This window comes from Oncorhynchus clarkii, chromosome 10 (genome assembly GCF_045791955.1).
Source record: "Oncorhynchus clarkii lewisi isolate Uvic-CL-2024 chromosome 10, UVic_Ocla_1.0, whole genome shotgun sequence".
NCBI lineage: Eukaryota > Metazoa > Chordata > Actinopteri > Salmoniformes > Salmonidae > Oncorhynchus > Oncorhynchus clarkii.
Window position 1 is genome coordinate 24,027,793 of NC_092156.1, and position 22,700 is coordinate 24,050,492.

Sequence of the window (22,700 nt, forward strand, 5' to 3'; positions counted from 1 at the left end):
CAAATACAGGACCATTCTGGAAGAAAACCTGATGGAGTCTGCAAAAGACCTGAGACTGGGACGGAGATTTGTCTTCCAACAAGACAATGATCCAAAACATAAAGCAAAATCTACAATGGAATGGTTCAAAAATAAACATATCCAGGTGTTAGAATGGCCAAGTCAAAGTCCAGACCTGAATCCAATCGAGAATCTGTGGAAAGAACTGAAAACTGCTGTTCACAAATGCTCTCCATCCAACCTCACTGAGCTCGAGCTGTTTTGCAAGGAGGAATGGGAAAAAAATTCAGTCTCTCGATGTGCAAAACTGATAGAGACATACCCCAAGCGACTTACAGCTGTAATCGCAGCAAAAGGTGGCGCTACAAAGTATTAACTTAAGGGGGCTGAATAATTTTGCACGCCCAATTTTTCCGATTTTGATTTGTTAAAAAAGTTTGAAATATCCAATAAATGTCGTTCCACTTTATGATTGTGTCCCACTTGATGTTGATTCTTCACAAAGGTCGCAAAGTTCAAGGGGGCCGAATACTTTCGCAAGGCACTGTATGTTTTATTTATCGCCTGTTATCAAATGTTTAGAAAGGCAGTTGTTCATAGGTTCAGTAAATGTTTTTAGCAACAGCAAATGGTCCAATAATGTCCACTTGATTTTCATATGCACATCACGTGTGGCAGCTCTGATCAGCCAGCCACATTCAATACCAGCCCTCACTCACCAGCTTCTTTCTGTTCACTCTTCCTGCACATCAAATCATCCATCAATTTTTTTAAATATAATTTAGCCTTGATGGCGAGCGGGGATGGAGACCCTGATCGGTCTTCTGTTGTTACATTTGATAAATTGGAGAAGTGCGCAGAGCGAGCAAAGTAGATACCTTATATATAATTTCATCCCTGACAGGTAGGCTGTTATTTAATCATCTTAATGGAGGTGTTGTTATTTGTAACTGTAGGACAGGAAGAAAGCTAGCTAGCTAGGCTGCATGCACTATCTTAGCTAGCTACAGCATCTTAGCCAACTAGCTTCTCTCGGTTTGATGAAGTCAAGACGGGTACTAAAAAATCATATTGGATGATAAAAAAAAACCTAACTATGACAAGCTAGAAGTTAGTATTCTAGCACGAGACGGCTTGTTATGGTTGGTTACTGTGTCTCTCCTCCTCTCCTTGATGCAGTGTCAATCGCTCACAGTGCACACACCACAAGGCCCCTCTGCCTGCTCTCCCCCACACTGTATCAGCTCTGGTTAATAAAGTAGCTTACAAATTCACTTTTCTGCTGCTTCCCTCACTCGGATCAAAACATGTCTATACAGAACTGTTCGTTCTCGGGTCCGTTCTGAACGGTCTCTATATTGAAAAATCCCTGTCACAACAGACAATGCCAGGAACATTGTGAGTGATGTCACAGAAACTGGACTTCGGCCACAAATAGTGTGCTTTTAATTGTTGCATATTTGGTCAAATAAACAACTTGACTAGAGTAACTCATTTTCCCGCTGTACCGTAACTGTAACCGAACTAAGACCCCAAAACCGCAATATGTACCGAACCGTGACATCCCTTGTGGAGCAGGTCGAGAGCGTCAAGTTCCTCTGTGTCAAATCAAAATCTAATTTTACTTGTCACATGCGCCTAATACAACAGACCTTACCGTGAAATGCTTACTTACAAGCCCAAAAACGCAATTCAAGAAAGAGTTTCTTGAAAATATTTACTAAATAATAACGATGCTATATACAGGGTACAAAGTCAATGTGCGGGGTACAGGTTAGTCGAGGTCATTTGTACATGTAGGTCGGGGTAAAGTGACTATGAATAGATAAACAGCGAGTAGCAACAATGTAAAAACAAAAGGGGATGTGTCAATGTAAATAGTCCGGGTGACCATTTGATTAATTGTTCAACAGTCTTTTATGTTTTGGGGGTAGAAGCTATTATTAAGGAACCTTTTGGACCTAGACTTGGCACTCTGGTACCACTTGCTGTGCGGTAGCAGAAATAACAGTCTATGACTTGGGTAACTGGAGCCTTTGCCAATTTTTTGGGCATTCCTCTGACATCGCCTGGTATAGAGGTCCTGGATGACAGGAAGCTTGGCCCCAGTGATGTACTGGGCCGGACAAACTACCCTCTGTAGCGCTTTACGGGCGGATACTGAGGAGTTGCCATACTAGGTGGTGATGCAACCGGTCAGGATTTTATCGTGGTTCAAACTAGAGGTGGACCGATTAATCGGCATGGCCGATAACTTGATCGGCCCTAATTTTTCATAACAATTGGTAATCTGCCTTTTTGGACGCCGATTACATTGCTGACCAGCTGTTATGCGAGTGCAGCGTCAAAGGGACCTTGTGGCTGCAATGAGCCAAGGTAAGTTGCTAGCTAGCGTTAAACTTATATTATAAAAAACAAGAAATATTCAATCACTAGTTAACCTAGTAATATCATCAACCATGTGTAGTTAACTAGCTTGTCCTGCGTTGCATTTAATCAAAGCGGTGCCTGTTAATTTATCATCGAACCACAGCCTACTTCAACTTTGCCAAACGTGATAATTTAACAAAAGCGCATTTGTGAAAAAAAGCACAAACATCAATACACAGAAGCATATTTTTTTAAACCTTTAAACCTGCATATTTAGTTAAAAGATTCATGTTAGCAGGCAATATTAACTAGGGAAATTGTGTCACTTCTCTTGCGTTCAGTGCAAGCAGAGTCAGTGTATAATGCAGCAGTTTGGGCCGCCTGGCTCGTTGCGAACTGTTACTTCCTAACAAAGACCGTAATTAATTTTACATAATTATGACATAACATTGAAGGTTGTGCAAATATTTAGACTTAGGGATGTCATCCGTTAGATAAAATACGTAACGGTTCCGTATCTCACTGAAAGAATAAACATTTTGTTTTCGAAATGATAGTTTTCAGATTTTACCATAATAATGACCAAAGGCTCGTATTTCTGTGTGTTTATTATAATTAAGTCTATGATTTCACATTTGATAGAGCAGTCTGACTGAGCGGTGGTAGACAGCAGCAGGCTCGCAAGAATTCATTAAAACAGCACTTTCCTGCGTTTGCCAGCAGCTCTTAGCAATGCTTGAAGCACAGCTCTGTTCATGACTTCAAGCCTATCAACTCCCGAGATTAGGCTGGCAATACTAAAGTGCCTATTAGAACATCCAATAGTCAAAGGTATATGAAATACAAATGGTATAGAGAGAACTAGTCCTATAATTCCTATAATAACTACAACCTAAAACTCATGTTAAAAAGGAACCAACAGCTTTCATATGTTCTCATGTTCTGAGCAAGGAACTTAAACGTTAGCTTTTTTACATGGAACATTTGGCACTTTTACTTTCTTCTCCAACACTGTGTTTTTGCATTATTTCAACCAAATTGAACACGTTTCAATATTTATTTGAGACTAAATAGATTTTATTTATGTATTATATTAAGTTAAAATAGTAGGGTTCATTGTTCATTCAGTATTGTTGTAATTGTCATTATATATGTATGCGTGTTGAAAAATTATAAATCGGAATGGCCGATTAATTAGGGCTGATTTCAAGTTTTCATAACAATGGGAAATCGGTAATTTTGGATGCCGATTTTTTTACACCTTTATTTAACTAGGCAAGTCAGTTAACCTCTTGGATATAGGGGGCGCTATTTTAATTTTTGGATGAAAAACGTTCCCGTTTAAAACAAGATTTTGTCACGAAAAGATGCTCGACTATGCATATAATTGACAGCTTTGGAAAGAAGACACTCTGACGTTTCCAAAACTGCAAAGATATTGTCTGTGAGTGCCACAGAACTGATGTTACATGCGAAACCCAGATAAAAATCCAATCAGGAAGTGCCGCATTTTTTGAAACCGCCTCATGCCAATGACTGTGAATGAGCTTACGTTTTCCAGGCATTTCCATTGGAGAATGGCTGTAAGGGACCATATATAGCGAGTGGTCACATGGTGTCTCCCGGAGAAAATCTTGCGTAAAATACTGAGGTAGACATTTTTCCAATCGCTTCTTATGAGAAACCAATTGCCTCGACGGATATATTATCGAATACATATGTTAAAAACACCTTGAGGATGGATCCTAAACAACGTTTGCCGTGTTTCTGTCGATATTATGGAGCAAATTTTTTAAAAAGTTTGCCGTTATAGTTGAAGTATTTTTCGGTCGATTTCTCAGCCAAGCATGATGAACAAACGGGAGATTTTTCACCTACAAAAATTATATTTTTGGAAAAAAGGAACATTTGCTATCTAACTGGGAGTCCCTTGAGTGAAAGCATCTGAAGTTCTTCAAAGGTAAATTATTTAATTTGGTTGCTTTTCTTATTTTCGTGAAAATGTTGCCTGCTGCCAGCAGAGCCTAGCATAGCATTATGCCATGATAAACTTACACAAATGCTTGTCTAGTGTTGGCTGTAACGCATATTTTGAAAATCTGAGATGACAGTGTTGTTAACAAAAGGCTAAGCTTGTGTTTGAATATATTTATTTCATTTCATTTGCGATTTTCATGAATAGGAAAAGTTGCGTTATGGTAATGCACTTGAGGCTATGATTACGCTCCCGGATATGGGTTTGCTCGTCGCAAGAAGTTAAGAACACATTCTTACTTTCAATGACGGCCTAGGGACGGTGGGTTAATTGCCTTGTTCAGGGGCAGAACGGCAGATTTTTACCTTGTCAGCTCAGGGATTCAATCTTGCAACCTTACGGTTAACTAGTCCAACGCTCTAACTACCTGCCTCACGAGGAGCCCACCTGTTACGCGAATGCAGTAAGAAGCCAAGGTAAGTTGCTAGCTAGCATTAAACTTAATCAATCATAATAACTAGTTATAACTACACATAGTTGATGATATTACTAGTTTATCTAGCGTGTCCTGCGTTGCATATAATCGATGCAGTGCGCATTCGCGAAAAAGGACTGTCGTTGCTCCAACGTGTACCTAACCATAAACACCAATGCCTTTCTTAAAATCAAAACACAAGTATATATTTTTAAACCTGCATATTTAGCTAAAAGAAATCCAGGTTAGCAGGAAATATTAACCAAGTGAAATTGCATCACTTCTCTTGCGTTTATTGCAGGCAGAGTCAGGGTTTATGCAACAGTTTGGGCCGCCTGGCTCGTTGCGAATTCGTTGCGAATTACTTACCTACATTACTCATCTCATATGTATATACTGTACTCGATACCATCTACTACATCTTGCCTATGCCGTTCTGTACCATCACTCATTCATATCTTTATGTACATATTCTTTATCCCTTTACACTTGTGTGTATAAGGTAGTAGTTTTGGAATTGTTAGGTTAGCTTACTCATTGGTTATTACTGCATTGTCGGAACTAGAAGCACAAGCATTTCGCTACACTCGCATTAACATCTGCTAACCATGTGTATGTGACAAATACATTTGATTTGAACTAATTTACCAGAATTTTACGGAATTATGACATAACATTGAAGGTTGTGCAATGTAACAGGAAAATTTAGACTGATGGATGCCACCCGTTAGATAAAATACGGAACAGTTCCGGATTTCACTGAAAGAATAAACTTCTAGTTTTCGAGATGATAGTTTCCGGATTCGACCATATTAATGACCTAAGGCTTGCATTTCTGTGTGTTATTATGTTATAATTAAGTCTATGATTTGATAGAGCAGTCTGACTGAGCGATGGTAGGCACCAGCAGGCTCATAAGCATTCATTCAAACAGCACTTTTGTGTGTTTTGCCAGCAGCTCTGCTGTTTATGGCTTCGTGCCTATCAACACCCGAGATTAGGCTTGTGTGGTGTGAAATGGCTAGCTAGTTAGCGGGGTGCGCGCTAATAGCATTTCAAATGTCACCTGCTCTGAGACTTGGAGTAGTTGCTCCCCTTGCTCTGCATGGGTAACGCTGCTTCGAGGATGGCTGTTGTCGTTGTGTTCCTGGTTCGAGCCCAGGTAGGAGCGAGGAGAGGTACGGAAGCTATACTGTTATAGGCACTTTAGTATTGCCAGTGTAAGAACATCCAATAGTCAAAGGTATATGAAACACAAATGGTATAGAGAGAAATAGTCCTATAATAACTACAACCTAAAACTTCTTACCTGGGAATATTGAAGACTCCTGTCAAAAGGAACCACCAGCTTTCATATGTTCTCATGTTCTGAACAAGGAACTGAAACGTTAGCTTTCTTACATGGCACATATTGCACTTTTACTTTCTTCTCCAACACTTTTGCATTATTTAAACCAAATTGAACATGTTTCATTATTTATTTGAGGCTAAATAGATTTTATTGATGTATTATATTACGTTAAAATAAGAGTTCATTCAGTATTGTTGTAATTGTCATTATTACAAATACATATTAAAAATCTTCCGATTAATCGGTTTCGGCTTTGTTCGTCCTCCAATAATCAGTATCGGCGTTGAAAAATCACAATCGGTCGACCTCTAGTTCAAACACACCAAAACAGTCATGAAGAGGGCACGACAACACCACTTCCCTCTCAGAAGGCTTAAAAGATTTGGCCTGGGCCCTAAGATTCTAAAAAAGCTATAGAGCTGCACCATCAAGAGCATCTTGACTGGCTGCATCACCACTTAATATGTACCGCACGGCAAGAGGTACACCAATGCACTAAGTCTGGAACCAACAGGACCCTGAACAGCTTCTACCCCCAAGCCATAAAACTGCTAAATAGTTAGTCCAGGTAGTTATTTGGTTAACTATCTGCATTGACCCTTTTTGCACTAACTTTGACACATACACTGCCACTAAATGGTCACCCACTGTTCTCCTCTCGAAAAATACGATTTCTCCAGCTCTTGCACTTCAACAGGGACAAGGCATTATAAAATTAGGCTAAATAATATGAGGGCAGCTAAACCAACGAGTGTTTATTTTCTGGCACACAGAAACCCACAGAACAGAAATGCAACAGGGGAATGGAAACAAATTAGAATGCACTCAATGAATCAATATCAGAACGCGACTAAATGAAAAAAGCCTAAATAGGCTCACAAGGCACTTGAGCAATCTTTAAGGAATCGACTCAAACTACCGAAGACTGCATGCACAATTATATTTTTCTGTCTACAAGGAAACTTTGGCTTCAGCCACAAAAGAAACTGGGAACAAATCAAAACTGAACAATGTAAGCCATCAAAGGAAGGATTGTCATCCAAAGAGAGCCTAAAACGTCCAAGTCATTGAACTTCCGAAATCCTTCCAGCATGAGTTCACTCCAAAAGCATGTCTAGTCAATACGAACTGCACACTGACTGAGGTGAAAAAACCTGTAGCGAACCAAAGTTGGGCGTCTTGATCAAAGTGTCCAGAGGTTTATCCAGAAAATTGTCTATGACAGGGTGTTATATAACAAAGACGTCTAGTATTTTCTAATTGGAAATGTCTTTTGAAAATGCTTTAGTGCTGATTAAACTAAAATGCTGCTCTTACAGTTTTTAAACATACTGTGGAGCTAGACTATATACCCATGACTATGTGGTGTGAGGTTGCAGTGGTAGTTAACTTGGCTTCACACTGCTGAATTTCAATAAGAACTTATCATAATTCTTGCAACCAACCAAGACGGACCCTTTGCAGCAACTGTGGATGTTCTTGTTGAACAACCACTCATAGATAAATCGATGGAAAATAACTGCAAAACATTACACAAAAACCAAATCATGTGATAAGAGCACACACACACACCCGCTGAATAGATTAAGTGGTTATGGTCTCAGTAGATAGCACCTTCAGAGTAGAATTAGCACAAGAGGGCATTTTTGTCTCAATAAAAGAAAACCTTTACTCTGAAAAATGGCATGATTGCCCTCAAACATGAGACATGAGGATGTTGTATGGGTTTTAAAGTAGTGCTAATGGATCTTCATAAGCTACACTTAATGGGAGATATTTCTTGTGTAGGAGGCAATATGATGTATGGGGTAGCAGTTTCTTCCGCTGCAATGGCTTCACACAAGTCAGGTGGTAGGGATGGCTGAGGTGGGAAGGTGGAGGGATGGGATTGCAGGAGGGGGAATGTATCTCAGAATTCAATTCCACCGCTCATTAAATACCTGCTGAATAGATTAATTCGTTAACACGACGGTTCAAATTTCCTGCCAGCGTCAAGGTACATTCTGTTAATGTTAACTTGTAAATAGGTGATGTGTAAATTACTTTCATTTTTAGTGCAAGATAATTAGAATTTATGTTAAATGTTCAAAATAGCCATATACGCAACGCTATGGCACGGTGGTAGACGTGATGCAACCCTTAATGATATTAAAGATGGATTGATATCAATGAGATTTAATGTACGCCTAATGTTTACCAAAAACATCTTGGTCGTATTGTGCATATCAACCACTGGTTCAACAACTTGTTTATCATATATGCATAGTCACTTTAACTATACATTCATGTACATACTACCTCAATTGGCCCGACCAACCAGTGCTCCCGTACATTGGCTAACCGGTGTGGTGACGTTGTTTTAGTTAATGTGACGACTGTTGCTCATCGAATGATTAAAGTTTCTAATTGCGTGATTAACTGAATCAAGCAATTATTAACTCATTAACCTGGGGCACCATGGGAAAACAATTTTTTATTGAGTTTCTATTTCCCAAATGAACTCAAAGAATATTAGAATATCGATTTTACAACAGCCGCTAATTAACCAGTTACCTCTACCATCTCGTTCTGAACGTCGTATAGTCTGTGAATCTGCACGGACACGGGTCTCACCAATGTGTTCGTACCACACCAATCTTGGTTGAATATTTATTTACTAAAAAGCTAAAATGATGATAAAAGATACACATAAGGCTCTGTCGTAACCGGCCGCGACCGGGAGGTCCGTCGTAACCAGCCACGACCGGGAGGTCCGTGGGGCGACGCACAATTGGCCTAGCGTTGTCCGGGTTAGGGAGGGCTTGGTCGGATGTCCTTGTCTCATCGTGCACCAGTGACTCCTGTGGCGGGCCGGGCACAGTGCGCGCTAACCAAGGTTGCCAGGTGCACGGTGTAGCCTCCCAGGTGGCGCAGTGGTTAAGGGCGCTGTACTGCAGCGCCAGCTGTGCCATCAGAGTCCCTGGGTTCGCGCCCAGGCTCTGTCGTAACCGGCCGCGACCGGGAGGTCCGTGGGGCGACGCACAATTGGCCTAGCGTTGTCCGGGTTAGGGAGGGCTTGGTCGGATGTCCTTGTCTCATCGTGCACCAGTGACTCCTGTGGCGGGCCGGGCACAGTGCGCGCTAACCAAGGTTGCCAGGTGCACGGTGTAGCCTCCGACACATTGGTGCGGCTGGCTTCCGGGTTGGAGGCGCGCTGTGTTAAGAAGCAGTGCGGCTGGTTGGGTTGTGTATCGGAGGACGCATGACATTCAGCCTTCGTCTCTCCCGAGCCCGTATGGGAGTTGTAGCGATGAGACAAGATAGTAGCTTGGATTGGATACCACGAAATTGGGGAGAAAAAGGGGTAAAAATTCAACAAAAAAGAAAAAAAAAGATACACATAGACAAAACACATTATAGACTATACATGGAAGTGATGCCATCGTTTATTAAAAAAAATGTTTGTCTTTATAATGGTCGAAACAAACTGAAATCATAATATTACCTGTGTACACTGTACAATCACTTCGTGAGATAGAGCCTCAAATATCAAATGTACAAAAAAAGTACAAAAAAATAAGGTCACCTGCTCTTTCCATGACATGTTAATCTAGAAAGCCAGTTTCTAAAACTGTTTCAATCATGTCTGAGTATAACAGAACTTATGTAGCAGGCAAAACCCAGAGGACAAACCATTCAGATTTTTATTATTTTTTTGTCTATTCAATGAGTTTATTGGGAAACCAGATTTAAGGGACTTGTTTCAAACTGGATGTCACCAGTCTTTAGAAATTGGTTGAGGTTATTCCTTTGTGTAATGAAGAAGTTCGGCCATCTTGAATGAATGTCATTTGAAGTGTACTTCTTGAGAGAGGCGCATGACTCGGAAAGTAGCGTCAGTTTGTGGTCTTCCTGTATTGAACACAGCGTTTAAAAATACCTAAAAAACACAACGTTTAAAAATACCTAAAGTTTTATGACAAAAGTAGTTTGAAATGTTTTGAGCAAATATTTTTTGGGGCAAATTGGAAACTGTTTTTCTGAATCAAGCACGCCAAATAAACAGACATTTTAAATATATCGACGGAATTAATCGAACAAAAGGACCATTTGTGATGTTTATGGGACATATTGGAGTGCCAACAAAAGAAGCTCGTCAAAGGTAAGGCTTGATTTATATTTTATTTCTGCGTTTTGTGTCGTGCCTGCAGGTTGAAATATGCTACTGTATCTTTGTTTACGGTTGTGCTATCATCAGATAATAGCATCTCTTATGCTTTCGCCGAAAAGCCTTTTTGAAATCTGACATGTTGGCTCCATTCACAACGAGTGTAGCTTTAATTTGGTATTTTACATGTGTGACTTAATGAAAGTTGGATTTTTATAGTATTTTAATTTGAATTTGGCGCTCTGCATTTTCCCTGGCTATTGGCCAACTGGGATGCAAGCGTCCTGCCTATCCCAGAGAGGTTAAAGAAGGATTTTTAAGCCTTGAGACAATTTAGACATTTATTGTGTATGTGTGCCATTCAGAAGGTAAATGACCAAGACAAACTACACTGCTCAAAAAAATAAAGGTAACACTTAAACAACACAATGTAACTCCAAGTCAATCACACTTCTGTGAAATCAAACTATCCACTTAGGAAGCAACACTGATTGACAATACATTTCACATGCTGTTGTGCAAATGGAATAGACAACAGGTGGAAATTATAGGCAATTAGCAAGACACCGCCAATAAAGGAGTGGTTCTGCAGGGGGTGACCCCAGACCACTTCTCAGTTCCTATGCTTCCTGGCTGATGTTTTGGTCACTTTTGAATGCTGGCGGTGCTTTCACTCTAGTGGTAGCATGAGACGGAGTCTACAACCCACACAAGTGGCTCAGGTAGTGCAGCTCATCCAGGATGGCACATCATTGCGAGCTGTGGCAAGAAGGTTTGCTGTGTCTGTCAGCGTAGTGTCCAGAGCATGGAGGCGCTACCAGGAGACAGGCCAGTACATCAGGAGACGTGGAGGAGGCCGTAGGAGGGCAACAACCCAGCAGCAGGACAGCTACCTCCGCCTTTGTGCAAGGAGGAGCAGGAGGAGCACTGCCAGAGCACTGCAAAATGACCTCCAGCAGGCCACAAATGTGCATGTGTCTGCTCAAACGGTCAGAAACAGACTCCATGAGGGTGGTATGAGGGCCCGACGTCCACAGGTGGGGGTTGTGCTTACAGCCCAACACCGTGCAGGACGTTTGGCATTTGCCAGAGAACACCAAGATTGGCAAAATCGCCACTGGCGCCCTGTGCTCTTCACAGATGAAAGCAGGTTCACACTGAGCACATGTGACAGACGTGACAGAGTCTGGAGACACCGTGGAGAACGTTCTGCTGCCTGCAACATCCTCCAGCATGACCGGTTTGGCGGTGGGTCAGTCATGGTGTGGGGTGGCATTTCTGTGTTCGCCAGAGGTAGCCTGACTGCCATTAGGTACCGAGATGAGATCCTCAGACCCCTTGTGAGACCATATGCTGGTGCGGTTGGCCCTGGGTTCCTCCTAATGCACGACAATGCTAGACCTCATGTGGCTGGAGTGTGTCAGCAGTTCCTGCAAGAGGAAGGCATTGATGCAATGGACTGGCCCGCCCATTCCCCAGACCTGAATCCAATTGAGCACACCTGGGATATCATGTCTCGCTCCATCCACCAACGCCACGTTGCACCACAGACTGTCCAGGAGTTGGCGGATGCTTTAGTCCAGGTCTGGGAGGAGATCCCTCAGGAGACCATCCGCCACCCCGTCAGGAGCATGCCCAGGCATTGTAGGGAGGTCATACTGCTCATTTTGACTTGTTTTAAGGACATTACGTTGGATCAGCCTGTAGTGTGGTTTCCACTTTAATTTTGAGGTTGACTCCAAATCCAGACCTCCATGGGTTGATCAAATTATCAATGGAAATCAAATGTTCGGTGATTTTGTTGTCAGCACATTCAACTATGTAAAGAAAAAAATTGTTAATAAAAATATTTCATTCATTCAGATCTAGGATGTGTTATTTTAGTGTTCCCTTTAATTTTTTGAGCAGTGTATTTAAGTGCCTGTGAACGGGGTACGGTAGTAGGTGCCAGGCGCACTTGTTTGTGTCAAGAACTGCAACGCTGATGTGTTTTCCCACGCTCAACAGTTTCCCGTGTATCAAGAATGGTCCACCACCCAAATGACATCTGGCCAACTTAACAACCGTGGAAAGCATTGGAGTCAACATGGGCCAGCATCCTTGTGGAACGCTTTCGACACCTTGTAGAGTCCATGCCTCAACGAATTGAGGCTGTTCTGGGGGAAAAAAGGTAGGGTGCAACTCAATATTGGCAAGGTGTTCCTAATGTTTGGTATACTGTACACCAATCGTGGCAAATTGGTTTGTTTCAGTTATGTCTTTGGTAACATTCGCATGGGTAAACATTTTTTTAAATGAATGACTATTTGACAATAGAGCCTCCCACAATGTAGATGATGGCTGCAGGATATAGTTGCTGAAGAGCAACTGCAGAAACTTTCGGTCAACTGATCCTTATTTACATGATTTTTGTAAAATCATTACTTTTTAAGGAGGTGACCGATGATGCTCACCAACTTGACAAAATTGATCCGCTCGTGCCCATCGAGATGAGTACAATGTTAAACTCTGCTCTCACACAGTCACACGGAATATCTGTGCATGTGCACAGGTGCGCTTCACGCCGCTACAACGTGGTAGCTGCGGGACCAAAACAGCAGAGAGGTTTAGCCTCGTGCTTCAACACTCCTTGTTGTTGAGGAAATTGACCCACTTCTACTACTTACTTTGTGTATCCATGTCATTTCCCTGAGTCTACCTTTAAATTAAACTTATGACCTGACCCATCACCTCATGCATTACTGCCCACACTGGCAAAAAGATGTCATCCCCAAAAACTATACAACACATACAGTGGGGCAAAAAAGTATTTAGTCAGCCACCAATTGTGAGAGGCCTGTAATTTTCATCATATGTACACTTTAACTATGACAGACAAAATGAGAAGGAAAAAAATCCAGAAAATCACATTGTAGGATTTTTAATGAAATTATTTGCAAATTATTGTGGAAAATAAGTATTTGGTCACCTACAAACAAACAAGATTTCTGGCTCTCACAGACCTGTAACTTCTTCTTTAAGAGGCTCCTCTGTCCTCCAAACGTTACCTGTATTAATGGCACCTGTTTGAACTTGCTATCAGTATAAAAGACACCTGTCCACAACCTCAAACAGTCACACTCCAAACTCCACTATGGCCAAGACCAAAGAGCTGTCAAAGGACACCAGAAACAAAATTGTAGACCTACACCAGGCTGGGAAGACTGAATCTGCAATAGGTAAGCAGCTTGGTTTGAAGAAATCAACTGTGGGAGCAATTATTAGGAAATAGAAGGCATACAAGACCACTGATAATCTCCCTCGGTCTGGGGCTCCAAGCAAGATCTCACCCCGTGGGGTCAAAATGATCACAAGAACGGTGAGCAAAAATCCCAGAACCACACGGGGGGACCTAGTGAATGACCTGCAGAGAGCTGGGACCAAAGTAACAAAGCCTACCATCAGTAACACACTACGCCGCCAGGGACTCAAATCCTGCAGTGCCAGACGTGTCCCACTGCTTAAGCCAGTACATGTCCAGGCCCGTCTGAAGTTTGCCAGATGAAACGTGGCTGGGTCTTTCAGCATGACAATGATCCCAAACACACCGCCCGGGCAACGAAGGAGTGGCTTCACAAGAAGCATTTCAAGGTCCTGGAGTGGCCTAGCCAGTCTCCAGATCTCAACCCCATAGAAAATCTTTGGAGGGAGTTTAAAGTCCGTGTTGCCCAGCAACAGCCCCAAAACATCACTGCTCTAGAGGAGATCTGCATGGAGGAATGGGCCAAAATACCAGCAACAGTGTGTGAAAACCTTGTGAAGACTTACAGAGTTTCACCTCTGTCAACAAAGGGTATATAACAAAGTATTGAGATAACAAAAGTTTATTGACCAAATACTTATTTTCCACCATAATTTGCAAATAAATTCATTAAAAAAAAAAAATCTCATTTTGCCTGTCATCGTTGAAGTGTACCTATGATGAAAATTACAGGCCTCTCATCTTTTTAAGTGGGAGAACTTGCACAATTGGTGGCTGACTAAATACTTTTTTGCCCCACTGTATGTGTTTTATAGCCTGCCACTGTTAAAATAAAACACAATAGAAACGTTTTTAAAAACTTAACTAAATAAAAGTGGATCTGAAAATTAACTGAAACTAAAACTGAATTTCAATGAAAATATAAAATTGAATAGAAATAAAAACACTAAACTATAATATCAAAATGTTGGAAAACCTTAGACAGACAACTTTCATAAATTCAGCACACAAATCAGACCACTTCAGCTTAAATGCCTGTGTTGAATAAAGCTCTGTTTTCCTCTTTTAAATTTGAACAAAGAGGAGTTTTGAAAGAATTACAAAAAAATATTCTGATGCTAGTCGGCATACATTTTGGTAAAGAGGGTCTTTTGCTGATAGAAATTTAAGCAAGAAAAGCGCATTATTCGTTTAAACTCGGGTAATCATGTACATGATTGGTTTGAATAAGAGCTTTTGTCAAATGGCATTGACCTATATGAATTTTCAACCACTGGCAAGAATTTCAAAGTTGAATGAGGCACTATATTGTATAGCACATGGTGCCAATAAAACAAAGAGAAAGACTATCCATTCTTCCCATGAGAGAAAATGTTGAAAGGAATGTGGGTAGCACCGTCATAAATCAACCACCAAAGGCCTATGATTGATGACAGTGTCATGTATTTCACAAAGGCTGCATAAAAATGAAGAAAAATATGTTACATAATAGATTTAGTAAAAATAAGCTATGCCTACATTGAGCTTAACATCAGTAGTCAAGTTGATATCAGAGCAATATGAGCGCAGCGTTAAGTGGCCTTTTAAGAGCAACTCCATCTACGCAGCATGTTAGTATCCGCCATATTGCTTGAACCTGTCTTGTCCTTTCAGATGAGTGAGGAGTCGAGGTAATAGCACCTAAGAGGAGACACAGTCACATGGACATTGGATTCTCTGTCTATTAGCAAATCCCCGCTTGTGATAATGTATCAACTTCAACCTTTGCGTAAACACTATTCTATCCACTAGCCTATTGATGATTTCTACTTTTATCTGTATCAGGTCCTGAATCAATGTTTGCTGGCTCCAGTCTTAAATTGTTTATTACTTGTCATTATAAACCAAACCATCATCCAAGGCTTTCATTTTAATAAAGAGCTGAGAATTATTTTTTTTTACAAAAAGTAAATTACTTCAAAACCTTGGACTAAATGGTGAACTGAAGTTTCATAATGCAGTACAATTTAATTCTCAATTAATTATGTATGAATGCCATCAACACTGCTTTTTGAAAACAATTTTAAAAAGTTAACAGCTCCCTTCCGTGAGCATTTAGTTCAGTATGCCCAGAGCCATCATTGTTATAACACTTAAGTTGTTATTGTTGTGGCTGCTGCTGTTGCTGCTATTATTATTATTAATCAATATTGTAGGACAGAAGGCATCAGGAATAAGGCAGGAAATCTGTCTAAGTGTCCAAACTAAGTAAGAATTAAGAGGGATCTTGTCTCGCTCTGTCATTTCTGCAGGGCCAAGCGACCAATCAATAGGAAGGCAGTTTGCTAGTCTCCAGCCATAATCCTCAAAAATATTATTATGCGGATTAGTTTCTCCCTCACCCATTTCATTTTCAGTCTAGAAGGTATTAGTCTGACAGCCAAGTGGAGCCCATCCAATACTACACACTTCAAAGCAGCAGCAAACTGTCTAAGAAAAGCAACGTGGTTCAAACATTTCCTTTCATCTTTATTCTCAGGATAAAACATAGGCTAGGCCTAGGCTGTGCCTACTGCTGCCCCTGTTGATAGATTGCTAATAAAAGGTATTCACGCTAGAGTAGATGATAGTGTGTGTATATATTTATTTATTTTATTCTCTAACTCTACACAATGTTATTAGATAATAGTGCTATTTAGGGACAATACCTACTTCAAACGATTTACCACAAGGGAGGGCCTAGTGTGCATTTTCACACAAGACTTCCCTTGCATCACCCAGCTCTGAGAAAAAATTGGGGTTCTATTCAATCTGTAAAGCTGAACCATTACAGATTCCTCAACATTAATGTAAAAGGTAATTTCAGATTGAACTGACATATGTAGCATTTACCGTGATTGCAGTCTCTGCAAAAGCAGGAACATTCCCTTTAAAATTTCAATCATACTGTAAAGCTGAACTTTCGCAATGCGGATTGAATAGAGCCCTTAGACTGTATAATCCTGTAGCATCTGGCATTTGTGCAGACAAAACAGCCGAGAAGCTATCATCTGACAAGACACTGCAGCAATAGGTAGGAAACAAATGGACAGGAACTGAATACAATGATCACAAGGGATCCAATTCTGTGGGAGACAGTGAGGGTCTCGTCAGAGCCAAATTCACTGAAAAGTAACGAGCGTTATGCTAATGTCAGACAAGAGAATGCAGATCACTCAAGTCCAATAAGCCCAGTTGATAGATACCTGTACTGTATTTTAAAGGATGCATTTCCCTTACAATGATGAAGCAGTATGTGTTTGTTCAGGGGTATGCATGCATATTATTTATGCTTCCATACATGTTTTTAATTCATTGTTGGACCCAGCATTACATGGATGAATGCATGCAAAAGAAATTGCCCACTTATATAATTCAACAGCTCTTCTAGTCTGATTTAATGACAGCTTGCTATAACAAGTTTATTAGGGGCCTAACAACTCTGGGGGGAGATCTAGCCCTAATCAAAATATTTGTTTTGGTACAAATATTTTCAGAGCAGTGGGCTAGTCTTAGGACCGTTATTATGATGACATATTCTAAGTAGAATAATATTTGTTTCCTACAATGCAGTGGCATAATGTGCAGTAGTTTCAAAATGTCTGATTTTAATCCAGCATCCCTCATCAGGTATTGTGTTGGTAGCTTTACTTGTTCAATCAGTTGGCACCTCAGTAAAGACTTAGTATAATCAAAAAGACACAGAAGGCTAAGAGCACCATCGCCAGATGTGACCAAGCCCAGTCATCTGTTGACAGAGGGGTACAGCAGCAACCCACCTCCCCCCACAATAAAGCCATTGTTATTCATTACTTCTCAGGGCACCAGAGAAAAACAGAGCAGCAGCAAATATAAAGGTCAATTTTCACTAGGGATGCACAATTTATATCGGAATCAGCCAATATTAGCTAAAAATGCAAACAGTTTAACCCTGAGGTGCAAAACCGATGTCAAAGCTGGACGTGCATACCTATATAACATGTGATGACGACACGTAAAACTTTGCGCTACACATGCAACAGAGTAGAGGTCGACAGATTATGATTTTTCAACGCCAATACCGATTATTGGAGGACCAAAAACGCCGATACCGAGTATTGGAGGACCAAAAAAAGCTGAAACCGATTAATCAGACAATTTTTTTTAAAACATGTATTTGTAATAATGACAATTACAACAATACTGAATGAACAGTTATTTTAACTTAATATAATACATCAATAAAATCAATTTAGCCTCAAGTAAATAATGAAACATGTTCAATTTGGTTTAAATAATGCAAAAACAAAGTGTTGGAGAAGAAAGTAAAATTGCAATATGTGCTATGCAAGAAAGCTAACGTTTCAGTTCCTTGCTCAGAACATGAGAACATATGAAAGCTGGTGGTTCCTTTTAACATGAGTCTTCTAAAACTTCTTACCTGGGAATATTGGTTGTAGATATTATAGGAATTATTGTACTATTTCCCTCTATACCATTTGTATTTCATTAACCTTTGACTATTGGATGTTCTTATAGGCACTTTAGTATTGCTAGTGTAACAGTATAGCTTCCGTCCCTCTCCTCGCTCCTCCCTGGGCTCGAACCAGCAACACGACGACAATTAGCGCGTGCTAACTAGCTAGCCATTTCACTTCGGTTACACAAGCCTCATCTCGGGAGTTGATAGGCTTGAAGTCATAAACAGCACAATGCTTGACGCACAACGAAGAGCTGCTGGCAAAACGCACGAAAGTGCTGTTTGAATGAATGCTTACACGCCTGTTTCTGCCTACCACCGCTCAGTCAGATACCTAGATGCTTGTATGCTCAGTCAGATTATATGCAACGCAGGACACGCTAGATAATATCTAGTAATATCAACCATGTGTAGTTAACTAGTGATTATGATTGATTGTTTTTTATAAGATAAGTTTAATGCTAGCTAGCAACTTACCTTGGCTTACTGCATTCGCGTAACACTTCTTGTGGAGTGCAACGAGAGAGGCAGGTCGTTATTGCGTTAACTGTAAAGTTGCAAGATTGCATCCCCCGAGCTGACATGGTGAAAATCTGTCGTTCTTCCCCTGAACAAGGCAGTTAATTAACCCACTGTTCCTAGGCCGTCATTGAAAATAAGAATGTGTTCTTAACCGACTTGCCTAGTTAAAAAATTAAAATAAATGAAATTAATATAAAAATCGGCAAATCGGCGCCCAAAAATACAGATTTCCGATTGTTATGAAAACTTGAAATCGGCCCTAATTAAATCGGCCATTCCGATTAATCGATCGACCTCCACAACAGAGCATTCCTAACCTAGCCCACAATGTCTGCTGTGTGGATCGAGCAGTCAACAAGTCGAGCAGTCATTTGAAAGAGTAAGAACATTTCAGCGAGACAACTCAAAGAAGAAATCCATTAACGCCAAGATAATGGAATTCATTGCCTTTGACAATCAACCGTTCTCTGTCGTGGGTGATTTTCGCTTTCGCTACTTCAATGCAGACAAGAAACAGGGTTTATGTTACATAGACAGCTGGACAAGATGGAAATGGACACAGTGACAGTGCGCACGGAGGGTGAGAGGCAACGAACAGACAGAGCAGAAACTTCACTGCTTGACATGTATAAAATCCTGGTTGAGAATGAAACGACTGAACAACGAAAGAGCAAGTAAGTGAAATAAATACGTTTTGATTATGTTTTACTGGTAATGGGAACAAATGTAAATTCCAACAAAATAACTTTTTGGTCTGTGTGGTGCGTGTGTGTAACCTTTAATTTACCTAGGCAAGTGAGTTAATAGCAAATTCTTATTTACAATGACGGCCTACCCCGGCCAAACCCGGACGACGCTGGACCAATTGTGCGCCGCCCTAAGGGACTCCCAATCACTGCTGGATGTGATACAGCCTGGATTCGAACCAGGGACTGTAGTGGCCCCTCTTGCACAGATGCAGTACCTTAGACCACTGCGCCACTTATTGGGAGTTTTCCATTGGAATATGTGGATGAAGTCAACACTATCACCATCTACTGGTTTTAATGTCTATGAAATATTCAGCCTAGCAGTGTCAGTGTGCGTGCTTTGTCTGGATAAATGCTCCCCAAGCTGTGTGCACATCTTGTGGACAGCTATGTCATAGACTATACAGTAGGTGTTGGTACTTGGTAGCTTAATTAGGGTGAACCTGTTGATGATTACAGTAAACTAAACTCCCTATTGACTGAGTAGCCTGGCATATTATTTTGCATAATTGATAGAGTTTGCCCAACATTGTAAATCAACACGTTGTAGAAAAGAGATGGGTGCATCGAAAAACAAGTGTGTTTTGCATTTGGCAGAGTAAAACCGCATGCCAGGTTTTTCGGAGAAACGTTGATTCGTTTCCACAAGACTAGGCTATGATAATTCAATAAATAACTTTATTCACATTGCATTTTTAACAAACATGAATTACAGAACATATGACACAAATTGCAGAGATTCAATCGAGTTTAGCTAGCCACATCTGAATTGCCATATTTTCATTCATCATGAATTGTATTCCCAACGCATCTCTTGCTAGAGCTCGTGGCATGATACAGTATTTGCAATACTGAATCAGCTGACAATGTGTAATAGCCTATCCAGTTGACTAGTCTATAACAGCACACACTCATGTTATATTTTAAGCCACTGATTTGACTTTTAAAAGGTGTTTAGGAAGCAAGCAAAATCAAAACAGCACCACTAACAACTTATGTCTCCATCGGTGTACTGTACACCACTGACACCGTTCCCTGGGCATTCAACTGTAAGGTATAGCTTCAGAGTAGCCTACCTAGCAACATAGATACCTAGCTGTATCAACAGTCTGCCAGGTCACACATGCGACACACAAAGTGACTATTCAATCACGCCAGTAGGCCTATGGATCATAGTTTGAGCAAACTAAATCAAATGTCTAAATACATGTAATAAAGCTGAGCATTTTTTCGGTAAAGTGATGCAATGTAAATTAGCCTAAACTTCAGCATGGTAACGCGCTCAGAATAGCTCCCGCTACAAATATTCAGCATTCATTGTAGGCTACGGCGTTCAACAGAATCTGGACATTCGCAACACAAAAGTGTTCAGAACATCTGACTGGTTAATTATAACTAACCATATTAAACGTGCACACTGAAGTTGAATTTATGGTCTTTATACTTTGGAAAATCAAACTATTTTCATATCCAATTTCGCTCATTTAAACTCCCAGCTGCAGCGTTGTGAGTATTACAGTGTCAAAGGGCTCAAGACTAAGGGAAAACTAGCCAAAGTGATTTGTGTTGAGGGGTTAGTATGGAAGACAGAAACATCTGTAACGGCTATATGAGTGAAATTTAAATATTCAAAGAATGTAACAAATATTTGAGTCTTCTTTAGGCACATGGAATATCGTATTCCAACTTGAAGAACTGTTAGGCTACACTCAATGCTTAACTAATAAACTACTAAAATTATACGGGCACATCCAGAAAAAAGCTTGCTCTGAATGCAGACTCATTTTTGCCCACTCCTCCATGTCCATATAAAATCATTAAAAATATATAGGTTTGTTTAGTTTTTCGTCGAAATCCTACCTTTGTGAAGAGCTGCTGGAATCACGAACAAAAAGAGAAGAGTAGCGAGAGATCCGTTGCCTGTGATCGCCATGTTGTACACCTGCTTCAATCTGGCTGCGGGAGTAGTAGCTAGCTACTTCACCTAGCGACAACGCGAATCACTTTAATGATATGCATGGCGGGGAGGGAACAATTCAAATTCATTTTTTAAAAGATGGTTAAACAACTAAGAAAGGTTATACAAGTGTTACTGTGGGTTCTTATTGAATAATGCACAACTGAGGGAAAATCGTTTATTTTATTTTCAACCATTCCAGAACATTGAATCATTTTTGTGTGAAGGGTTCAAGGCAAAACATCCAGTGAATTTTCAAAACTTCCCTAATTATTTGTTTTGTGACAAACAGTGCTTAGATTACTCATAGATGGCTCGTCACATGAACTGGGAAGTATCATATAGGTGGCAGCTTTTTCATCCATATATTCCTTATGTGCTATCAAAGATGCTGTACATGACAATATGTTTTGCATCACTGGCATGTTCATTTGCGAAGAAAAATGACCTGCACACACATTCAAGTAACACCGATAAGTAAATAGGCTACATCCACTTTGGGCATCATGCAACTAAGATACAAAAACAAGCATACAGTCCGTACTGCATTTTCAATATAGAGAATCTTGTTGAACATCATTTTCACCGTTATATTTTATTTATTTAACACAATACAGCAAGATAGCGCAGTAGCCTATATGTCCACGCTACATTGATATAAGGAGGGCTCATTAGAATGACTGCTCTCTGACAAAAGTAGCTTACAGAGTGGTGCCTCTAGTGGTGGTACCAAGTTACATCTTTCTTTTTTTATCAGAATCTCTTGCAGGAAAAATGATGATCTTGAGGCTATAGCATAAATGACATGTACTGATTAGAAATGTCCCAGTGGGAAGGCCACAATGACATATTAACTGTCTTGAAAATATACCAATTCATAGTAAAACACAAGCAATCCCAAATGCAATCATCACTCTGAAATCGTAAGGATTCTTCTATGTCATGTCATACCAAAAAATGACCAGACCTCTCTGTTCTCCCTCAATATCAGATTGCAATGTACCTGCCGGGTCTTAACATTCCTTGTGATTTACAAAAGTTTGGGATTGGATTTTAAGGTTGAGTCGAAGAAAGCTCAGGAATGATCTTCACAGTGAATCAGGACCAGATGAATGGCATAATACCTTTCTGATTCGAGCTGTACCCTGCAGAGATTGACACACACTGAGAGTGGAACTAAAGTATTGCGGCTGTGTTTGATGTAGTCACTGTGTAGGCCTGTGTGTTGGAGGCCAGTTGAGGCCCAGTCTCATCCTGTGACGTTATCTAATTAAGGCCAGGCACCACAGGCTAAAATTAAATTTTTGCATCTGCTTATCAATTTAGAGATTGTTTGGTATTTTGGTCCATTAATATTGGTATTTGAAAATGTCAAAAAGTTTATAAAAATGTTATTTTTGTTAGTTTATCATATTACCGGCATCACTTAAACCACT

The 22,700-nt window shown here is 40.4% G+C and overlaps 1 protein-coding gene across 3 annotated transcripts in view; it reads right to left on the reverse strand.

The window, feature by feature from the left end:
• The window catches only part of LOC139419477 (cell adhesion molecule 1-like), a 521,843-nt gene extending 500,585 nt beyond the window's left edge, over positions 1 to 21,258 (reverse strand). For all 3 annotated transcript variants that reach the window (XM_071169427.1, XM_071169426.1, XM_071169428.1), the window contains exon 1: positions 21,168 to 21,258. In XM_071169427.1, the coding sequence (XP_071025528.1) occupies positions 21,168 to 21,240 (73 nt within the window). In that variant the 5' untranslated portion in view covers positions 21,241 to 21,258. The remainder of the gene's footprint in view (positions 1 to 21,167) is intronic.
• Between the last annotated feature and the right edge of the window lie 1,442 nt (positions 21,259 to 22,700).